This window comes from Rhipicephalus microplus, chromosome 4, assembly GCF_043290135.1.
Source record: "Rhipicephalus microplus isolate Deutch F79 chromosome 4, USDA_Rmic, whole genome shotgun sequence".
NCBI classification, from domain to species: domain Eukaryota; kingdom Metazoa; phylum Arthropoda; class Arachnida; order Ixodida; family Ixodidae; genus Rhipicephalus; species Rhipicephalus microplus.
Window position 1 is genome coordinate 212,810,544 of NC_134703.1, and position 21,528 is coordinate 212,832,071.

At 47.9% G+C, this 21,528-nt stretch overlaps 1 protein-coding gene across 2 annotated transcripts in view; it reads right to left on the minus strand.

Moving 5' to 3' along the window:
- LOC119172490 (cytoplasmic aconitate hydratase) overlaps positions 1 to 21,528 on the minus strand; it is a 609,523-nt gene that overhangs the window by 285,200 nt on the left and 302,795 nt on the right. For both annotated transcript variants that reach the window (XM_037423609.2, XM_037423610.2), the window contains one exon: positions 19,666 to 19,782. In XM_037423609.2, the coding sequence (XP_037279506.2) occupies positions 19,666 to 19,782 (117 nt within the window). The remainder of the gene's footprint in view (positions 1 to 19,665; positions 19,783 to 21,528) is intronic.

Genomic DNA, 21,528 nt, shown 5'->3' on the forward strand with positions numbered 1-21,528 from the left:
ATGCACCCCGCCAGGTGCTTACGAACTGCGGCCGCTCTTTCTTGTCCAAAGTTGTCGACGACCTCCAAACCACCTTGCCTCTCGTGCCATCTGCTTCCGAGTATGCTCGCGAAGCCATTGATCGGGCTTACATGGCTCGTCAAATTGCACACTCTCGTCTCACTAGGTCACAGGATATGCAAAAAGCCCACTACGACCACCACCATCGTAATATAACGTGTGCCTCAGGTGACTGCGTGCTCCTCTGGTCACCGTGTCGCCGTGTATCTCCAAAAAACTTCTGTCCCAATACGCAGGACCCTACCTAGTCCTACGTCAAGTTAGTGACCTGAACTGCAAGATAGCGCCATTGCACTCCAATACATCCCCAAGTTCATCACTTGTTGACACTGTCCATGTTTTGCGCATGAAACCTTACTTGTTGCACCTCTCCGTACTCGGTCGAGACGACGCTCCAACACCAGGGGGCCCTGTTACGGAGATGAAGTAAAGGAAGAGAAAGAGCACAAGCAGCCGACAAGCACGCAAGTGTGCCAATCAGCCAGTGTGACTCTTGCCCGTGATTTTTCCTCTGTAAATGCATCTTGTACAGAAGTCACCAACCCCATAACAACATCATCAGTGACTCATGAGGCGCCTGTCAGAACTTTGAGCTAGGGTGGGCTCAGCAGATACTGGAACCTAGCTGCCGATACGTTGGTCCAACTTTGCGTAATCTGGTTTGAGCACGTAGTCACCAAGGACTCAAAGGAAACGGACAGGCCAACAACACACTCTCTTCTCGAGCTATCTCCCTGTCCTTGAAGGCCTACTCGCAATCAGACAATGGGGTCCTTTCATTCAAAAACATAACCAATTACTACAAGAAAGAGCATCATCGCTGTCCATACCTTTGTAATGAAATGGATTGAGCTGACGAGTGCCTCTTTTTTAAACTGGTTTACCAACACTGTAGAGTGCCCAGCGGTGCTAAAACATTTCAATTCGTTCCTTTGTTACACATGCCAGTTTTGTGGAGATGTGGCTGACCCCTTCCATATAGTCTGGGCGTGGCTTTCAAATCCATATCTGCCAAGTTCATGGATTCGGAATCTAGAAAATTTCCACAATAGGGGGGTCGCAATAAATTATTTCCTGTACTTTTTTTTCGGCAAAAAAAAATCCTCAAGGACAACCAAACAAAAGAAAACATCGCGAAGAACAAGAGGGAATGGGGGGGGGGGGGGGGGAGTCTCAATTGCAAGTGCCAACATCCTCTCACTAAGGTGAGAGTCTTCCTGGGACGTATGTCTACCTGGGACACACGTGAACGAACGGGACGGCGTAGCTGGCTGCCGTAAAAATGCGGATCAAAGTCTCACTACTCAATCATCTGGCTTTTTCTCGTTTATGTATCTACTTCGTTTAACCCTTTGGAACTCGCAGCTCGCTATTGCGCCACCGCGACCGCGATGTTTGTGCACGGCGGTTGCGACAAATGGTACAGTTAAACCCCTTTATAAGAGACATGCTCCGGGCAGCAATTTTTGTTTTTAATATTAGATGTCTCTTATGAGCAGGGTACCTCATACGCATTTTCTTATCAATCCGTATTTTACTGTAGGCACACCGGTGTCTCTTATACCCATTTGTCCCTAAATCAGTGTCTATTATAAAGGGGTTCGACTGTAGTTTCCTTTTCAATCCTCGTGCGCATGACTACGAAGGCGCCTTCAAAACTAAGTCGTTTTATGCCATCAACGATCATATCTGCCGCCGTTTTGTCTGTAGCGTTTGCGGAAAGCAGTGTTGCTTTGACTGATCAATCCTTGGAAGCACGCACACTTTCGGGGTTCTGTAAGTTACATCGTCACCGTAAGTGACCGTATCAAAAACGATCACGATTTCGTCCACTGCAGAAAAGAGTGCGTGTGCCAGTATTACACGTACTTCTGAAGCTTCGAATACGTTGTTCTCGGCCTTCGTTCGATGGTTTTGGTGCTTAAGTTTGTGTCACCTGCTGCGATTAGGAAATGTCTTTGAAACATTCGAATTCAGGCCCAATGAACATAGTGGAATTCGGCTGGAGAATTTCACCAATTAGTATCTGCAGTGAATTTGCATCCCTGAGATTCTACTGTACGTTTAGATGAACACCTCTTAATTTCATTTACAATAAAATGGGATAGGTTTGGAAAGCCTGGAACAGATTAAGCTGCTTTTTTGTCAATGCGGCCAGATCACGCAATAAAATTTTGATTTCCGGGAGATTTTCATCATAACCGTACAAACGGAAGAACAATCGAAATCTGGGAGTCTCCCGGCCAATCTGAGAGACGTGGTAGGTATGCAAATCTATCTATGCCCTCAACCCGAAACCCACGAGAAAGGGCAGGCAGGCAGCCATTACAGGGCTTCGAAGTCTTCAAGTCAGGACCTGAATGCCCAAAAGGCCCTGGTTCAAAGGGCGTGGGCAGCATTGCCTGCCAATGGAGCTTTGGAATAGAGGTTCCACCTAGTACTAAGAGGGGAGGAGGCCAATAGGAACCCAGCCCAATCGCCTAACCTCTTTGTAACCATTTAATGGTTAACAAATGTTTTGACCTTGGTGTGAACACCAAGATCTGTGTTCACAACTTTCAAAGCCCAATCCGCCAAAATTACGACTGATTGATTTGTGGGGTTTAACGTCCCAAAACCACCATTTGATTATGAGAGACGCCGTAGTGGAGGGCTCCGGAAATTTTGCCCACCTGGGGTTCTTTAACGTGCACCCAAATCTGAATACACGGGCCTACAACATTTCCGCCTCCATCGGAAATGCAGCCGCCGCAGCCGGGAATCGAACCCGCGACCTGCGGGTCAGCAACCGAGTACCATAGCCACTAGACCACCGCGGCGGGGCAATCCGCCAAAATTACTTTTTCTGGCTTATGTGGCTGCTTAGCCGAAAAATATTGAGAAAGTTTTCTTTTTATGATAAACCTAAAAAAACTTCTCAAACTTCTCAGGGCAGGACAAAGTCACTTTTTCAATATATCACACCTGTTATATGTAATAATAAAAATTTAGTACTCCATTGTACTCGTTTAGTGAGACATGCTTTCCAAATGATGCCTTAGTGCTGTGAAACCAATGCCATATAAAAATTAACTAGTAGACAAGAAGTGGACAGAAATTTGTTTCGAGAAACTTACTGAATGTCATACAGGTCTGATGTGTAATATAATATTTGTGTCACACAGTCACTTTTGATAGCAATCAGAACTGATCAGGACTGCATTTCTTCCTTGTGATTAGTTTCTTCGAGCTAAGTTGCAAAAGGGAGCCAATCAGTGAAGAGAGATTTCAATCCCATAAGGCTTAATCGCAATCAGCAGTACACCATGTGACACCGGTACTATAAGATTCCGTTTAACTGTGGCTGTTTCTATTTAAGGCAGACTGCACTTATGAATTGTTGGTGTTCAACTTTTCAGGTTAGGTCACTGTGTAATTAACCAGTGAACATAAGAGATTGCCAACCAGAGGCTCACCATCTGATTCGTCTTTACAGAGTTTAATACAAATGCACGATTTTGTGCCGGCACGGGAATAAAGAAACAGTTGGGGCCCAGCATATCGATGATGCATGCATGAGCCAACCTTCGAGCATAAAGACCTATGCCTCAATAGTTACCTCACATGCACGGGCACGTGCGGATAACTTTGTTCTGCCATTGCACGGAGCCCTTTGCAGTCTTCTCTCCAAAACGAGCTCAGCTCTTGGTCATTCTAAGCACCCGAAATATCAATACTGCATGTTACACCCCCATGTGACAGCTAGCAGTACGGCTTGATTTTCACGCAGTGGACAGCGTGCTCCCGCAACGTGTACGGGGTGTCACGCAAAAGGCTTTTTGCCCATGCTTTGCATTACATTTCAATACAAAAATGTTACTAGGCCAGGTTTACAAAATTGTGCACTCATAGGGCATCAGCAAAAGCTGTGCCTGGAACACACTTGACCTATCCCACTCGCACTGACGTTGGCACGTAAATTACAGTCGCCAGTGCTTCATCAACACATACATTCAAACAGAATGTTCAGAACATCCATTTTTACTTTACTGCCAAAATAAACGCTTTCATGTTCTCATAAGAAAAATAGAATCTGTTGTGTGCTTGGGCTGATGATTGGACAAGTGGGCTTGTCTTCTTTTAGGCTATACCGTATTTACTCGCATAATCCTAGCACTCGCATAACTCTCGCACCCCCCCCCCCAATCGCCCAACAAAAATACGATTTCTTTTTTTCCTCGAGTAATTACCTCGAAACTGCCGCAATAACGTCGTCTGCTCGTTCCAGCCACTGATGATGGTAGCGCGTGCCATCTTTTAACCATCAATCGTACTATTGCACGGAGATTCAATCCAATCCAAGCCAAGCCGAAGTAGCCAGTGCGCGTTGCGGCGTTTCGGTAATCTTGTCACGTTATGAGGCGATACTACTGAAGCAACACGGCTCCTTTCAAGTTGCAAGTGATAGATCATGCACTAAACAACGGCAACAGGGCCGCCGGTAGGCCCTTTGGAGTATACGAGTTTTGTGTTCGCAAGTGGTGACGGCAGCTGAAGGCCACCAAGAGGCGTTGGGCCTGCCGTGAGCCTAAAACTGGGATTGATGGTAAACTTTATTTCTTCGGAAGGAAACTGTGGACGATTCTGTTAAATAGCCATCAGCCCAATACTGACGTCCTACCCTTACCTTTTGAGGGCTCCAGTTGAGTGACGAATGCTATTGCTACGCCCGCAACGTCCACAAACTTTGCGTATAGTATTCTACCTCTCGACTATTTGCTTCCACTTTTTGTGTCTGAAATAAATCTTGTCTTGTGTCGAACCTTCTGCTTTTATTGTTGAGGTAAGTTCTAATTAGTACTTCTCAAAGCTTGCTGTTAGTTGCTGGTCAGAGAATCCCGATTCGCGGCCACTTCGTTTTCTTTTTCGCTCTGTTTTCGTGGAAAGTTTTCTCCGCGTAATTCTCGCCCCCCCCAACTTTGCATCGGTTTTCCGGAAAGGAAAGTGCATGTATTATGCGAGTAAATACGGTAACTTCAAGTTCTTGAGCCTGTAATGTAGATGTAGTGACGCTTGGGCATGGGCTCGTAGGTGCTTGTAGCGAAGAACGAAGGGAGAGAATAAGAACAGCTGTCCCAGAAAACGGGTGCTGTCTCTTTTCTCGCTCATTACAATAGTACAGTACGGCACCTAAACCTCTGCTCGTCTATCTTCACCCTTGCGAAGCCACCAGTAAAGGCACACCATCTTTGTTTCCTGGTATGGAAACCGTAAGCCTGCCACCGCAGGAAGCACAGTTTGGCAGGGACGGCGTCTAAGGCTCCTCGTCAGCTACTTACCAGCTGGTGCTAAGAAAACCGCCCGGGGAAGGCTACTATGCCTTCCTGTCGACCTCCCGGAACTGCGAATGCTTTCTGGGGAAGGTGTCCAGGCTACCTCAGTGGCTCGAACTTCCAGCACCGTTGCTGCGATACCACTTTGCGCGGGCTTCCCTCGTCTGAGAAGGCGGTTCATGCTCCCAGTGCCATGGATCTCGTCACCACGACTCAGTCATCACATCAGCCTCCTACAGATGCTGTGCAGGCGTCCTTGACTATGAATTCTGCTGCCAGAGCCGCTGCACCCTGTGCCAGCCCTGGCTCGCACTGCATTTGCGTGCCCTCAAGCAACTCTTTCAAGAACTACACCATTTTTCCTTGTTTCGCTGTGGGTCCCGGCCCGCATGCTTACCGTATGCGGCACATTCGGAAGTACCCCTGTGTGGTTGCTTCAAAGATGACACCAACGTATGGATAATGACCATCATTGCACTGGTGTTGCGCCATTCCTTGCTCAGTAATCAAAAAATGGCTAATAGCTTGCGCCGTGCTGCAGAGCTATGGCACAAGTACGAAGGTGTTGAGCAGAAATCCTGGACGAAATGATGTGGCCGGCTCATAGCTGCTTTTGGCCGGATTGGTGATGAGACCCGCATGTCAAGCATGGAACATACCGAAAATAGAGTTCTGGAGAACATCCTCAAGGCTGCAACTGCACAGTGTAGCTCATGCATAGGCAGCTTGACAGCCTGCTGTCTATCTGATTACGGTATTGACTTTTCTTCTTCGGCGCTACAACGGGAGGACCTACAACGGAGTTTCAGTGACTGGTTCAGCATTACACCACCTGAACCCCAACATAAAGTCACCAAATGTCGTCGCATCAACACTACACGTCCATCTCATCGGCGTCTTACGGCTCTTGTGCAAGCCAGAGCTCTGCTCACAGCTCTGCATAGTAGCCACGCCCAACCGACCTAACAACATGGCCTGTGGCAAGCCTGTGTGTGCTTGGTATCTGCGCATTACCTGTCGCAACTCTTGACCTGCACGCCAAAACCAAAGCCAGTTCATGGCTGGCGTCCCCGTCTTCGTCGAGGATTACCAGCTGAGATATGATTCTAGACGCTGCTTACTTCCTCTCAGGTGAGATACACCTCACCATAAATTCTGCTGGAGTTGACCTCAGCCGCTTCACTCCTGGTACCACATCAGATGAAATGTCTCAAGTACATAGAGTGCTATCAGAAGTACTAATACCAAGAGTACCTTCTGTGACCCAACGAACACGAATATTTTGGCTTCCCGGCAGTCATTGGCTGAGGATGTCAAGTTCAACGAAGTCAGCACGGAGACCACGAATGCGCCTAAGACAGGCAGAACCAGCATTAGTCATCCCAGGAGCCACAAGAGCCAGTTAGTTGAGGATGGCAAGTGCTCTGTTCCGAAATCCGAATCTACCACCAGAGCGCCACGTGGATCAACACGAAGCGACTCTCACCCCTTTCAGACTTGTCGCGTACAGTGTACTAGAAAGAGGCAGCAAAATGAATGAGGCGACTGCGCCACTTCTCAGCTCATTCTCCTGAGGGCGACAGCGCTGTAGTCACTCTGTACTGACGATGTCAAGAGCGCTTGCATATGGAACCTGCACGTCATAGTCAGCAAAAGCATGTAATTGTTCACTTTTAGCGCATTTGATGCACTGCTGAGCTTTTATCAGTGTATGCACACCTACGACGTGCCATAGTGCCCGAGTGATATTTTAAGATAATTAGCGCAGCCTTGCCTCTCGCAAACACTCACACAAACGCTCAAACATACACCTGAGTAACACACATGACACTCATGTGATTATGTGAATGTTTGTGAGAGTCAAGGTTGCACTAAATATCTTACATTATGACAAATAACCAACTAGCCCAACAACAAGTTTTATTGTGCCCGAGTGAACATGTATAGGCATGCCAAAATTGTGTTGAGAAATTCCCCATTTCAGAAGCCTGCACACCCGCTAAAGGCAAAAACAACGTAAAATCAGAATTTGCACGAACCCGCCTAGCTGCTCACTCAATGTTGTGCGGTTTGAAAGCAGCGCTCTGAGTCGCGCTACATCATCAGTGGCTATTGATGAACTACAAAGAGAGGAGAAGAATCAAAACCGCGATGAAAGATTACGCTCGTTTTGTTGCCAGTCTCTACTATATCCAGACCACTGATTCTCTCATCAGACCACATGCGTTTGATTACAAGCAACTTTGCCACAACATTTATATTGATGACGACTCAGTATTAGCGTGCTGGTTTTGCGCAGAAATGCTTTCTGAAAGGCTTATCTTGCTTTAAGCGCATTATTTTGTGCTTACGGTGCATCGATTATGCAACCTCCGACTGCTGATAATACCAAAATGCTGAGCTAGGGAGCCGAGCCGAAGGAACGCATTTACCCTCGAGTCACAAACGCGATGCGAAATGGGTTATTTGGAAAATATTGTAAAGCGCAGTTGTATATAAAGCATGTTTGTTAGTGCTTTCAGTGCCCCCTGTACTTTCTGTAAACGTCTTTATATGTTGGTCCCAATAAAAGCAGGGAACCCAGTTTTGTCCGGGGAGCCAGCTTGTGCGTGTCGGTTCTTGCGTGCCTGTGCCCCTTCGTGGCACTGACCCCACGACATGGTGTCAGAAGTGAGAGTCGAACCCATGCCCACATTCGTGTCCGAGGAGCCAGCTTGTGCGTGTCAGTTCTTGCGTGCCCATGCCCCTTCACAGCACTAACCATGAGACATGGTGCCAGAAGTGGGATAGCTAATGAACGAAGTCCCCTTCAGTTGTGGCAAGGCCTTAGGCCTTGCCACGACTGAACGGCAACTTGATGTCCCTCAATGAGACAAGCGAGCCGCCACGAGGCCCCAACTGCACAGTGTCAACCTTCAGCCACCGGCTCCGTTCAACTTCGAGAACCCAGCAACATGGGGGACATGGCTCCGCTGCTACAAAGACTACGTGGTGGTTTCGAGGCTCACAAAAGCGTTCAAAGACATGCAGGTATGCTCGTAACTATACTGCATGGGCCTGGACGCCCAATCGCTTCTCGAGACTTTTTCGCTTGACACCCTGTCGCTGGCCTTGTACCAAGTCACGACTGAACGGCAACTTTATGCCCCTCAACGAGACAAGCGAGCCGCCACGAGGCCTCAACTGCACAGTGTCAACCTTCAGCCACCGGCTCCGTTCAACTTCGCGAACTTGACTGCCGCTCGCTTGACTGAGCATTTCGTGCACTTGGCCAACGAGCTCTACGAGTCATCACGGTTTCATCGACGCGTCCAGCTGCTGGACAAAAGCGTCGATATGCATTACGCAGAGCTGTGCATGATGGTGAAGAGCTGTAATTATCAGTCAGCTGCCGCCGAGGAAAGGCTCGAACGTGATTGGTTCGTCGTCGGCCTTCGCGACTCCTGTCTTTCGAACCAGCTGTGCCGAAACGCGAAGCTGGCGCTCAGGAAGGCATGGACTCAAGCCCGTCAATCCGAAGACGCCGATAAAAAAAAAGTATTTCAGAACCGCACGAAGAACTTGCGTGAGCTCAACCTTGACACCGCAAAAGCGGACAAGCCCACCTCTCGTCGTTCCGGAGCTAAGCCTACTGCACAGCAACCGCAAGCAGAGCGTGCCCGTGAGCCTTCCACATGTGAATTTTGTGGCCGCGTGCCTCAACAACGTTCGGACTGTCTAGCTCGACGCTCCGCCTGCAACCTTTGCAAAAAGAAAGGCCACATTGCTGAAGTGTGCCGCTCGAGGAAGTACAAGCAGAACAAGCTCGGCTCGATTAATTTGCACGCCATCGTAACACCCGCCACGACAAAGTTCGTCAACGTTACTGTTGAAAACTATACGGCGCAGTTCAAGGTCGACTCTGGCGCAGAAGTATCTGCCGTGTCCAGCAACTTCCCTATGCTGCCCGCTAAGCTCGACCAAGTTGACAGCTTGCTCACCAGCCTGGGAGGACAGCCATTTCACGTACTAGGCTCGTATTTGGCACGGCTTCGGTGGCCAGAAAAAACAAGTTGCCAGCGCTTCTACGTCATACAGTCGATCACGGTACCTCTTGTTGGACTGCCTGTGCTGCAAGTCTTTCAAGCAGTAAAGTTTCTTGGTGAGCTTAAGACTCGAAATGCAACTCTGCTCGCCGAGCTCTTCAAAAGACTGGCTATTGCTCGAGGTCGTCCGCCGTGAGCTGTACAAATTGGAAAGCACCGTTGTGATTCGCAGGGTAGACAAGCCTAGACCATGGTGCTCCAGTCTCGTCGTCGTACAAAAACACGATGGTTCCTAGCGGCTATGCGTTGACTTGACGAAACTGAACAAAGTCGTCCTTCGTGAACGCCATATTCGACGAATAGTGGAGCAAGTCCTTGGCCCTCCTTGGTGACACAACAGTTTTTTTCAAAGCTTTCACAAGGTCGAGTACTTGGCTAATTCCCAAGAGCTTACGACGTTCATTACGCCATATGGCCATTACTGCTTTTGCCGGCTCCCCTTTAGCATCACCTCCGTGCCCGAATACTTCCAAAAACAGATGTCGGAAATTCTGGAGGGCAAAGATGGAGTCACCGATATGATAGACGACATCCTGGTTTTCGGACACACCCGCAAGAGCATGACGCTAAACTGAGCCAGGTGCTGTCCCGCCTGGCAAAAGCAGGCATCACACCGAACCAGGACAAAAGTTGTTTTGGAGTATCTGAAGTCTTTTTCCTCGGAGTTGTCGTCTCAGCTGAGGACACCAGGCCAGATCCAAGCAAGATCTAAGGAATCAAAGCCATGAAAGCTCAAACTGACGTCGCCGGAGTTAAAATACTGCTGGAAATGGTGAATCATCTCGCCAGATTTTTACCACACATCTCTGACGTCACAGCACCCATTAGAGCCTTATTGAGCAAGTCCACAAGTTGGGTGTGGCAGCACGAGCAAAAGGCTGCATTCTAGAAAGGTAAAAAACTTTTGACATCAGACAGGTGCACGGCTAAGTACCATCTGCCGTACGCCACTACAGTGTCTGCAGACGCCAGCTCGTTCGGACTTGGTGCAGTCTTGCTACAGATGCAACCCTCGGGAGGGCGCCGCCCAGTCGCATTCGCTTCGAGGTCACCGATTGAGACCGAACAGTGTTAGAGCCAGACCGAAAAAGAAACTTTGGTATCGACATGGGTTATCCAAAGGTTTTACGAGTTCGCTCGGGGCATACGTCGAGACTGACTGCCTGCCACTCGTTCCACTCCTGGGCAAGATGGAGCTAGACATGTAGCCACCTCGTATTCAGAGACTACGACTCCCAAGACAATGCAACACCGATTTCTCATGCTACAGGTGCTGGGAAAACTGTTAGCAATAGCACATACCTTGTCTCGAATCGTCACGGCATCTACTCTCCTCGACACAGTGGAACTCTTCACAGCACAAGTCATCGGCTGCATGTTGCATGTCTTGCCAATGAGCCATGAAGACATATGACAGACACAAAAGTTTGATGGAGAGTGCAAGGCTCTCATTTCCTTCTGCCAGCAGGGTTGGCCACAGAAGTCGCAGATGCCACTGCACCTTTTGAAGTACGCCTCTGTAGCAGATGAGCTCTTGGTCCGCGATGGTGTTTTGCTCAAAGGCCCTCGTATAGTCATTCCATCATCCCTTCGACCTGCGGTCTTGAAACTGTTGCACGAAAGTCATTAGGGCATCAACAGGACAAAAGCCCTAGCTCGAGAATCAGTTTGATGGCTGGGAATCTTTGCTGACATTGCCTCTCTCGACGCCAATTGCGAACAGTGCGCCTCCACCCGCGTGAACCTTGCTAAGCCCCTGGTCTCCCCAGTCCTACCTGGACATCCCTGGGAATTTCTTAGAATGGACTTATTCCACCTCAATGGCCAGACATTCCTCCTGGTGGTAGACTATTACTCGAGGTTCCCTGTGGTGGTTACCCTGAGAAGCACAACAGCTCAGGCAGTCATCGACACTCTCAAAAGCATCTTTGCCAGACACCGAATCCCGCAAGAGGTCAGGCCAGACAACGACCCATCGTTCTCGTCACAAGAATTTGCATCATTTTATTTATTTATTTATTTAAAAATACCTTACAGGCCCTTGTTGCAGGGCATTGTGTAAGGGGGGTTACAAAGGGTGAGTGTCGCGACAAAACCGTAAGGAAACATCAAACTTTGAAAGAACACAACAAAAAATAACGCGTTATATGTCACTAAAGAGAGAATGTACAAAAAGTCATTTGAAGTTACACATCGGAACATTGCTGGTGGGAGGAGAACAAATATCCGCAATACACTTACTGAAAAACACCTAGCACACACGTAGCCAAAAATATTTTAGAGCAGCGCGCAGAAAGCAATTTGTTCTTGTTTAAAAAATACAGGATAATAAAGGGCGATAAGAGAGTTTTTCTCGTGTGTATAAGAACATTATAAAGTAGGAAAATGCAGGCGGTCACAAAGTGTGAAGTGAAAAAAAAAAAAAATACGGTTTTAAACATACGGTTTTAAAATCATACGGTTTTAAAATCATACGACCAGTAGTCCACACTACGCTCAATTGAACGGAGAGGCAGAGAGGGTGGTTCGTACAGTCAAGGACCTGTTCCGCAAGTTGAGCAACCCTCATCTGTCCCTGCTCATCTATCGGCATACCCCAGAAGTTTATAGCTTTAGCCCAACCTAGCTGTTGATGGGACGCCAACTCAGGACCAAGGTCCGGAAACAAGAATCCAAGCTATGTCCCAACTGGCCATCAGGGAAACACGTTGCCGACAAGGACCAAGGTCCGGAAACAAGAATCCAAGCTATGTCCCAACTGGCCATCAGAGAAACACGTTGCTGACAAGGATGCCGGTTACAAGCGGAAGCAGACAAATAACTTCAACGCCCATCACAGAGCACGAGACTTGCCATTGCTCCAAACCAGTCAGCGCATCTGGGTGGGACACGAGAAAGTGAAAGGTACAGTCCTCAGTCCAGGGAAAAGACCACGAAGCTACGTAGTCAAAACGGAGCGAGGTGGAGACCTACCACCACCCCCGCAGCATGTTCCCGCTCAGGAGCCTCAGCCTGCTGACCTCGCAAAATCAACAATCCGCCACAGGCATTCTGCACAACAGTCTCCTGTGACCAGGGACAGCAGCGTGACGTGAACACTTTACGGCCGACGCACCGCTTGAATTTGTAAAAATCTTTGTATCAGGCTTTCTCCATCCTTCTAACAGACATTTAATGCTTTGATTCAAGGAGAGAGATGTAGAGGTCGCCACCTCCCAGTGCTTTGATTAGGCTGCCACGGGAGCGTGGGGCCCCCTGTACCTCCTTTGTACGTCTTTATATGTCGGTCCCAATAAAGGCGGGGAACCCAGTTTTGTCCGGGGAGCCAGCTTGTGCGTGCCGATTCTTCTGTGCCCGTGCCCCTTCGCGGCACTAACCATGCGACAGTTTCCAAATCTTCTGTTGGCGCAATGCCATTGCAAGCCAGCCAATGCTCGTTTATAGCGTTTTGTAATATAAATGTTGTTTTTGCTTTTACTAAGTGTCAAAAGTCTAGGTGGGTATATGCACACACACATACACACACACACATTGCCATGTTTCTTTTCTTAAGTTTTGTTATCGCCCCAATACACTGCCTAATTCTCAGCACAAACCGCGCCTGCAGTCTTCGAGAAGCTTCAGGAATGTCGTAGATCATTTCGATAAGATCACGCCCACTCCGCGAACTACACAGATAATTCTGGAGCCTACGTCACCGCTTGCGATAACGCTAGAGCATTCGGTGGCAAGCGTATAAATGCCAATGCGCTTCGCCGCTTGTCAATTGATCGACGGCCGATTATTTGTTCGCCGCTATCAGTGCAGGTCTGCTACTGTGATCCGATTTTTCGTTTACCAGACACAAGATCGCCCAAATAAACAGTTTAACCTTCATCGTACTGTCGGTTTCTTTGTTGACGTCATGACCTTGTGACAATACATGCACATATACATATTATATGCACAAACACATGCAGTGAAGTCACACGAGTCCCACTCCACCCATTAACAATATCCGTGAAATGCACTCTTAGAAAGGCTACTATTTGTACCCGGTGTTGCGACTCCGGGTCCTGGGGGTCTCAGTTTTGGTAGCGGGCCCCCGTCGTAGGAACCATCGTCGAACAAGTCAGATGAGGCGCTCGTACTAATGACAACAATTTATTTACAGGTCTGAGGAGCTCAGAAATGAACTCGGGTAACTCAAGCTCGAGGACACCGGCTGAAGCTCTTGCTCTGGATGAATCTCGCGGAAGGAATGCTGAGAACATACACGTCACCCACTTTTAAAAGCAGCGTAGTCAACCCTGGTCGCAATCTCCACTCTTTCAGCCAATGCGATGCTGGATGACTGGTCGGGCGACTCATGAAGGCAGAACCACCTTTCTGCAGGCAGGGAAGAGAAGGAAAGTCCACAAAAAGGGCTCACTAACGTGTTTCACACCACAACACTTCGATGCCAGGCTTCTTGATCACAGGTGCGTTTGAGAAATTTGCCTTTTCCTTGAAAATCCCGGCCCAGCCTGATGACATGACACTTCTGCCCATAGACAAACTGCTGATGCTGAGCAGCAGACGATTATGAGAATTGGGACAATATACTCTGTTGCAGAAGTTCTGTGCAGCAGAGCCAAGCCTACACGACCCTCGAACGCAGGTTGTTGCAAAGTGAGATGAAGTGCCCCATATACGTAGCCCGTTGTTTCTCCTCGTGACATTTTCAAGTGGTCTCGTTGAAGGATTTTTACTTGATGGCTTCTCTGCGTGTTGTAGCTGTGATTTACACGATGATTTTGTCGCATTTTCTCTAGAAAACAATTTTTGTGCCTTCATGACACTGAAGAAAGAGTTCTTGCTTTTACGTGTTATAATACGTGAATGACGAAAGAAATAATGCTGTTGTGGCTCGTATGTGTTATGTTTTTACTTAAAAAGTTCGAAGGAATGGTACGACACTGCATAAACTTTTATGAGTAGTCCGCACAGCTCGAGTGTCCACAGCGCCACGGACGACCCAGTCTTAGGTTGTGATTAGTCGGCGGTGGCAGATTTGGTCACTCCTGTCAAAATGGCGGTGCCCGGTTCAACTGTGCGTTATCGTTCCCGGATCAGCTTTTACGACAAGGGAGCAAAGCAGTTGGCTCTAAATGTGTTCGGGACACTGCGTAAGGAGGGCGGCAGAAATGCAAGCATGAGCTCTCTCTAATTAAAAGAACGGATTCGTTCACTAACGTCAGCGCCCACGCACTGTAGAAGTGGGTAGCGGAGCACGATTAGCACGGTGAGGCACAATAAGAACGGCGAGGCACCGGGAATAGAGTCATCATTTCGTATCGAACGCGAGTGGCACTTCGCATGCCCATAAGCACCCGTATACGAAATCTGATGAAGCGTGGTGCTTTCATATTCAATTTGGCTAGTTGGGCGCTTTCTACCGGAACATGAGCCACTGAACCCTATCCCTTAAATGTCTACCTGCAAGTATCTCGAAGATGCGCGCTTTTACGGTGCCGAGGTGAATATTTAACCACTTTCACAATTACAGCTCAACTCACTGCGCAGTTGCACAGTGTAACTTCCACAGTGCTGTAACTTTCACCTGCTGCACGGAACTTCTGGAATAGAGTATACGGTGGCAAGCGAAGGCATCCCATCGTCTGTAGGTCACGGCGATCTGGCGCATTCCACCCGATGTGTGAACAAAGGCAGAGCCCAAGCCTTGACCGGCAGTGAAGCCTGCCTTCTATTGCACTGCAGATCAATGTCCCACCCGTTGGTCTTTGGTCAAGATGAAGGGGCCGTCGCATTTTTTTTTCCCCAGGAATGCGGCTGTGCATGCTTCTCCTTCCACAAATTCCTTCCCGAGACACAAGCATAAGGTCATTCAAAGAGTGGTCATATACGCCGTGTAAGTGCCGTCTGACTATGTGATCTGTGAAATATTTTTGAGGCCTTATATTGACGAAAAAGTCAAATTTACATTGTAAATTCGTGAAGAGACAAGCCACACTTAGCTTCACCAACACTAAATGTTCCGTATGAAGGATTTGGGGCCGGAGGAATGAAGAACAGCTCCTGACAAGCATAAAAAGTGTCGCAGTGAAAGGGGTTTAGATTCCCTCTCTCTCCCTCCTGTACTTACAGCCTCCTGGTTCGGCACGCTTTTGACAGGGTACTTTAGCTGCCCAAATTTATGATTGTTAGAATCTCCAAAGCCAAGGTCTTTTAGTTAACGTGTTACCAACTGTTTTAGACCCCGTAATTCTGCCGATGCTCACAGTACAGAAGTACTTTGAAGCACAAATAGCTTCAGGTAATGTGTGTAATAATGCCAAGACTATAAAGCCTCCTTGTGCCAATCGTATTTTTTATTCTCACAGTTTTCATATTTATAGTCACCATTTTACCGGTTTAATTTCAACAAAATAATTGCCCATCTTTCACACGCACTTATTGAGCTGAAATTCAGTACTTTGGCGTGTCCTTCCTCAAGGGCTATGACACCATGTGTCGATTGATCTCGTATGTGTGGTTTAACTTCCCAAAACCACCATATTATTATGAGAGACACCGTAGTGGAGGGCTCCGGAAATTTTGACTGTCTGGGGTCCTTTAACGTGCACCCAAATCTGAGCATAAGGGCTTACAGCATTTTCGCCTCCATGGACAATGCAGTTGCCGCAGCCAAGATTTGATCCGGCGACCTGCAGGTCAGCAGCCGAGTACCTCAGCCACTAGACCACCGCGGCGGGAACTACGACAGCATGTGTTAGACATAAATGACGGGTAGGTACAAAAAAAAGCACGCGCGAGGAGCCGAAATGCATAGCAGTTCTTGCGCGCGGAGCACTGCGCTTTTAGTATTATTCAACTTGTCCGGTCTCAAATTGGTGAGTGCCACCACCATGCTCTTGGAGTGAACGGACACAGGAGACGTGGTCGGAACCAACCAAACAATACACATTTAACTACTTTTTGATCGACGATATCGTCAGCCGAGTTATAATAACATCAATCATGATCAACACGCTAGGACATCGTTACACAATAGTAAACAACACTCAACAACATGAAAAACAAGGTGGTGACACTAACGTTTGACTCACCACGTGGGCCCACCACAGACAGCCCGCGGCGCCGCCCACGGCAGACTCACCGCTGAAGGTCGCGCCACTGCCCCAAGCCGAAAGAGACTCGCCCAACTCTCTCACTCGCAACTAAGGCTTACTTTCCGCCAGGGGTCACTGCCGGCGCTACTGCTCTACCAACCATGATGATGATAGTGGCGATCACCGCTCGCGAACACGCCACCTATCGCTCAATAGTCACTCCCGAAATACGGCTTCTGTGCGAGACAAGTGCACCACGCGGCACAAACAACTTTACAGGATGTGTCAGCACTCTTGACACTTTTTCAACTTTGATTCAAACCACACTCCGAAAAGAGAAGAAATCCGCTACACAAGCTCTAACAAAACATGACAACTCATGTCCCTACATAATGTCCGTGCACGACGACACTGCCACCGGTCGGCCCTGCTGCACTGTCCTGCTCAACGACTTCACCTTAGTACCGGTGCCGCAACAGCAACGTTGCCGTCGGCATGACGAACCGTCACTCACGTCGACACGTCTTCCTGTTGAGCCCAGCACCCATGAGAGCCCCGGACTGCAGGCAGTTGCGCAGATTCCAGGCATCTCCATCACCCGACCTCACGATCGCATTCCTAGCCAGCCGCGGGTTACATCACTCCCGCTGCCTACATTCTAAAACACTCATAGAACAATGCAGTAGGACAAAGGGAAGAGAGCTTCAGACTCCTTGCCCACGTAGTATGATGGTCAGTACTGCTAGCTAATACATTGGCGGTGGCTGGGACGTCCAACAAAATAAAACAAAAGTTGCTTTTCCTAACTCGTGCATCGCAAGACAAAAAAAAAGTGAGGAAAGTAGAGTGCAACACCTCAACGCCTTGATTCACCTAGTTGTGCCACATGCGACAGGCGGCTGCGCAGAGCCTTAGGCCTAATGATTCCCTTGACAACAACCGGCATCCGCCAAGCACTCAGCCTAGGCGAAAAAGAGGCTGCCGCAAGGAGACATCCACCCTGTAAGGTGGCCCTATCACTCGCCGCACACAGCAGCTTACCGAGTGATCGGCATCCACCGTCCCGGACGGTGTCACGACACCTCGGCGTCAAGCCGCAATGCCAGACAGCAACGACGCCCGACTCCCTGAGCCCAAAAGATAGAAGAAGCTATTTACAGAGAATCGGACCACCCACGAGGCTTCCGTACTCACTCGCTTCGGGCCTGGCCTACAGTCCACATGCTCTAAGCTTTGCTCTAAGCTTTGCTTGATGCAGACCGCATGACTCTCATTCCAACTCAACGTTCTTGAAAACCAACCAACAAGGAAAAAAAAAACCCCTTGCGAGCAGAAAAAAATCAAAACTGAACCTGCCCACAAGTTCAAACACGTCACAACAACCGATCTTCTCGCTCTCAACAAAACACACCGCCAACACTAGCAAAGAAGCCCCCCTAGGCCTACTCTACCCCAGCTCTAACAAAAGCTTGTACCTAACTGCGAAAACTGTCATCCGATGCTCCAAGAGTTCCAGGTTGGGCAGCCAGCGTGCGGTGTCGAATTGGCGAGCACCAACACTACGCTCTTGAAGTGGACAAACACAGCAGACACGGTCGGAACAAACCAAACAATACACATTTATTTAACAGCTTTTTGATCGACAATATTGTCAGCCGAATTATTATAACATCAATCATAATAACATGCTAGGACATCCTTACACAATAGTAAACAACACTCAACAACATGACAAACTAGGCGTTATCACTAACGCCTGACTCAACATGTGGGCCCACCGCAGAAAGCCCACGGTGCCATGCACAGCAAACACACCGCTGGAGGCAACGGTCTGCACCACCGCACCACGCCAAAAGAGACTCGCTCAACTCTCTTGCCCGCCACCTAAGCTTGTCTTTCACCAGGGGTCACCGCCGGCACTACCGCTCTACCAATCATGATGATGATAGTGGTGATCACCGCTCGCGAACACGCCACCTATTACTCAATAGTTGTCACTTTCAAAATACGGCTTTTGTGCGAGACTCGTATGCCACGCGGCGCAAACAACTTTATAGGGGGTGTCAGCACCACCACAAATTGCAGCACTGCCGCTGAAAGCAATGCCAAAAGCATCAGGCGGACTCAACAGTTCTAGTACGCTCTATTGAGACTCACCCCAAGTGGTTCCCATCATAGAGTGTGCCACTGGCCGGTCGAGCTGCGAGCAGTTCAACTTTCAGGAACATTAAATAATTTCGGCATGGGGGGCAGCTATGATGGCGTTTATGAGTAGGAAAGCAATACGGGGAACCACCTTGTGTCTCAGTTATCATGGAAGTAAAGATAGCCGAGACGGCAACACAGATGCTCCTATGCCGAATCACTACCACGCTCCACAGCGTGCCTGAATTTGCACACCTTCTACACTGCCTGCTCAGCTCGCAAACTTGGATGACTACCAGCGCCCTAAACTGCGGCAACAGAATATTCTGCTAAGCATACTGCGGCCAGATCGAGGCAGCCAAGGTCGCCCATTCAAGTGTTTGGCAGTTAAGCGAGATGGACAAAAACCCCAAGAACAGCCAGAGACATTAATGCTTGAGACGACAGTTCAGGGTGCACGGGGTGTCGATGACCACTGCCGCACAGCCAATGTCGTCCCCCTCGAATGCATTTATGAAGCTCCCCATGCCATTTCGCAGCGTGACCGAGTGTAATGTAGATGTATTGGCGCTCGGGCATGGGTGCCACTACATCTACACGTAGAGAAGAACAAAGTGAGGGAATAGGAACAGCTGGCCGAGAGAACAACTGCTGTCTCTTTTCTTGCTCATTACAAGCCCTAGGCCTCAAGAAGACAAAACAGTGGCTCGAGCACACAACCCCTGTTTACAAAATTTTTCATCGCAAGCTGTCATCTTTCCCTTCATGTGGTATTTCTGGTTATCTCGTAAGAATACACTAAGGAATCCTCTACAACATATACTTTTTTGTAATTTCACTTTGAAGTATCATAAAAATATTTAAAAATTACTCAATTCGCAACCAGAATACTGGCAGCACCTGTAGATGCTGTCTAGTCACACATTGCCCACTGCAGCATACGCCTGTCATTTCGTCAGCTAGGGCACGCACCTTTGCTGAGAGGCACTGCTTGAAGTCCTGCTGCAGGTCCTCCATGGCCACCCGGTCCTGAGGTCTCTTGGGCCCGCTCAGGGAAGGAACCACGCTGGCCAAGTCTAGTTCGACCACCTGTGCCCATCCAAAGCATGATGTGGAGTCATTGTTGCACAGCTGCTATGGTTCTTGCAATGGGTTCTCCAGATCTCGGTCAATTTCTATAAAACTCCCCCCCCCCCCCCCCCAGCCCCTTGTGTTTTGTTTCGACATGCTGAAGGTGTAGGCCGCGTGGCCTGCTTCACAACATATAGCTTTTAAAATAATGAACATTTTGGGAGCAACACCTTTTGAAATCTGAGACGGTTTATAAGCAAATTCGACTATTAAAATACTAATAAGGAATGAGGACTGTATGTACCGAAAAACCCGAGCAAGCGAACCCTGCCTATCTTTAGAAAACTTAGAAAATGCAGCCTCCTCTTCCCTTCCACCATTTTGACTGTTTCATTCAATCACTGATTTTCAGGGGCAAAGCTCTTCGTAGTCTAACCTTGTCTTGCGTCAGCGTAACCGGCAGTATCTCACGAGCCACGGCAGCTCGTGCTCGTCACCAGACAAACAGACAGATGGGCGCATGTTCTGTCTCACTCATTATCATTCACTCCGTGGATATGCTGTGATATTTTTATTCGACCAATGAGGGGGAATGAAAACAGAAAGTGCATGCGTATTTGATAAAGCCTTTCCTTAGAAGCACAGGTGCACATTCTTTATTTTTTAGTGGCTTTTCGTCTGTTATCTCGATTTTTCATCTATGATCGAGTAAGACCCCCACCCCTCTCCTTCCTTTAAAATCTTGTGTTATCCTTCATCGTAAAAGAGGGGCTTGGTTGTGATTTTACTGTAGTAAAATAAGAACGAATGTTTTAATTCCAGGTGAACAAAAGTTATGGTAACTTGAAACATTCAAAAGCGAGTTATATCAAGCAGTGAGTTGATTCACAGGTGTTTAACTTCTGTTGACTTTCAGTCATATGAGTTCAGACATCCATTCTTACTTTACTGTATAGTTCTAGATTATTGCGATAGCCTTACGTAATTTTTAGTTGTCTCAGTTAAGAAAAACATTGCTTAAAAATGCAGCACGAAATGTCTCATACTTCACAAGCTATGCAATGAACTAAAAGATAATTGCATATTTGTAACAAACTCACAAATATGTTTTTAACTCAGTTTCATTGAAATTAAAACAAAGGAAAAAAAGGGGGGACCCTTAGTTATCCACACTGCTAGTAGTGACACACAGAAAGGAACAGAAGCGTGACATCATACCTAGGTTTCTTGTCCTTTCTGTGTGACACAGCACTAAAAAAGAAACAGCATGTTTACAACATAGAGTTGTTACAAGTATGTTGTCACTGTTGCCCTCTTCCCCAGATCCTTTCATCTCCTATATGTTCCCTTGAGGAGAATGAAGCTTTGGTTGTTAATTCTTGGTTTGTTCTTTGTCTTGTGGACACTGTTTCTCGATTACTTGAACCAACCTGCCACTCTAGAGCTATAGGTGCTATGATGAAATACCAACAGGCCCAGGCTCATGTTCTTTCTCTAACCCTTCAGCAGCGTTTTTTACAAGATATGCACAACACTTCAAAAGAAAACCTAACAACGCTCGAGTGTGCAGCTGTTTCCTCATCACTTTATCTAGTGTTCTTTGCAAAACTACACTGCAAAAAAGCAAAAATGAAGGCAGCAATTTTCCTCAAGAGGGCCACCAGACAACAAAGATTCATTTGCGGATGCATATCACTTTTTGAAAGTGTGAGACTGGGTTTCTCCATAGCAGTAATGTTGCTCTAGCTCTTTGTGAAATCATGC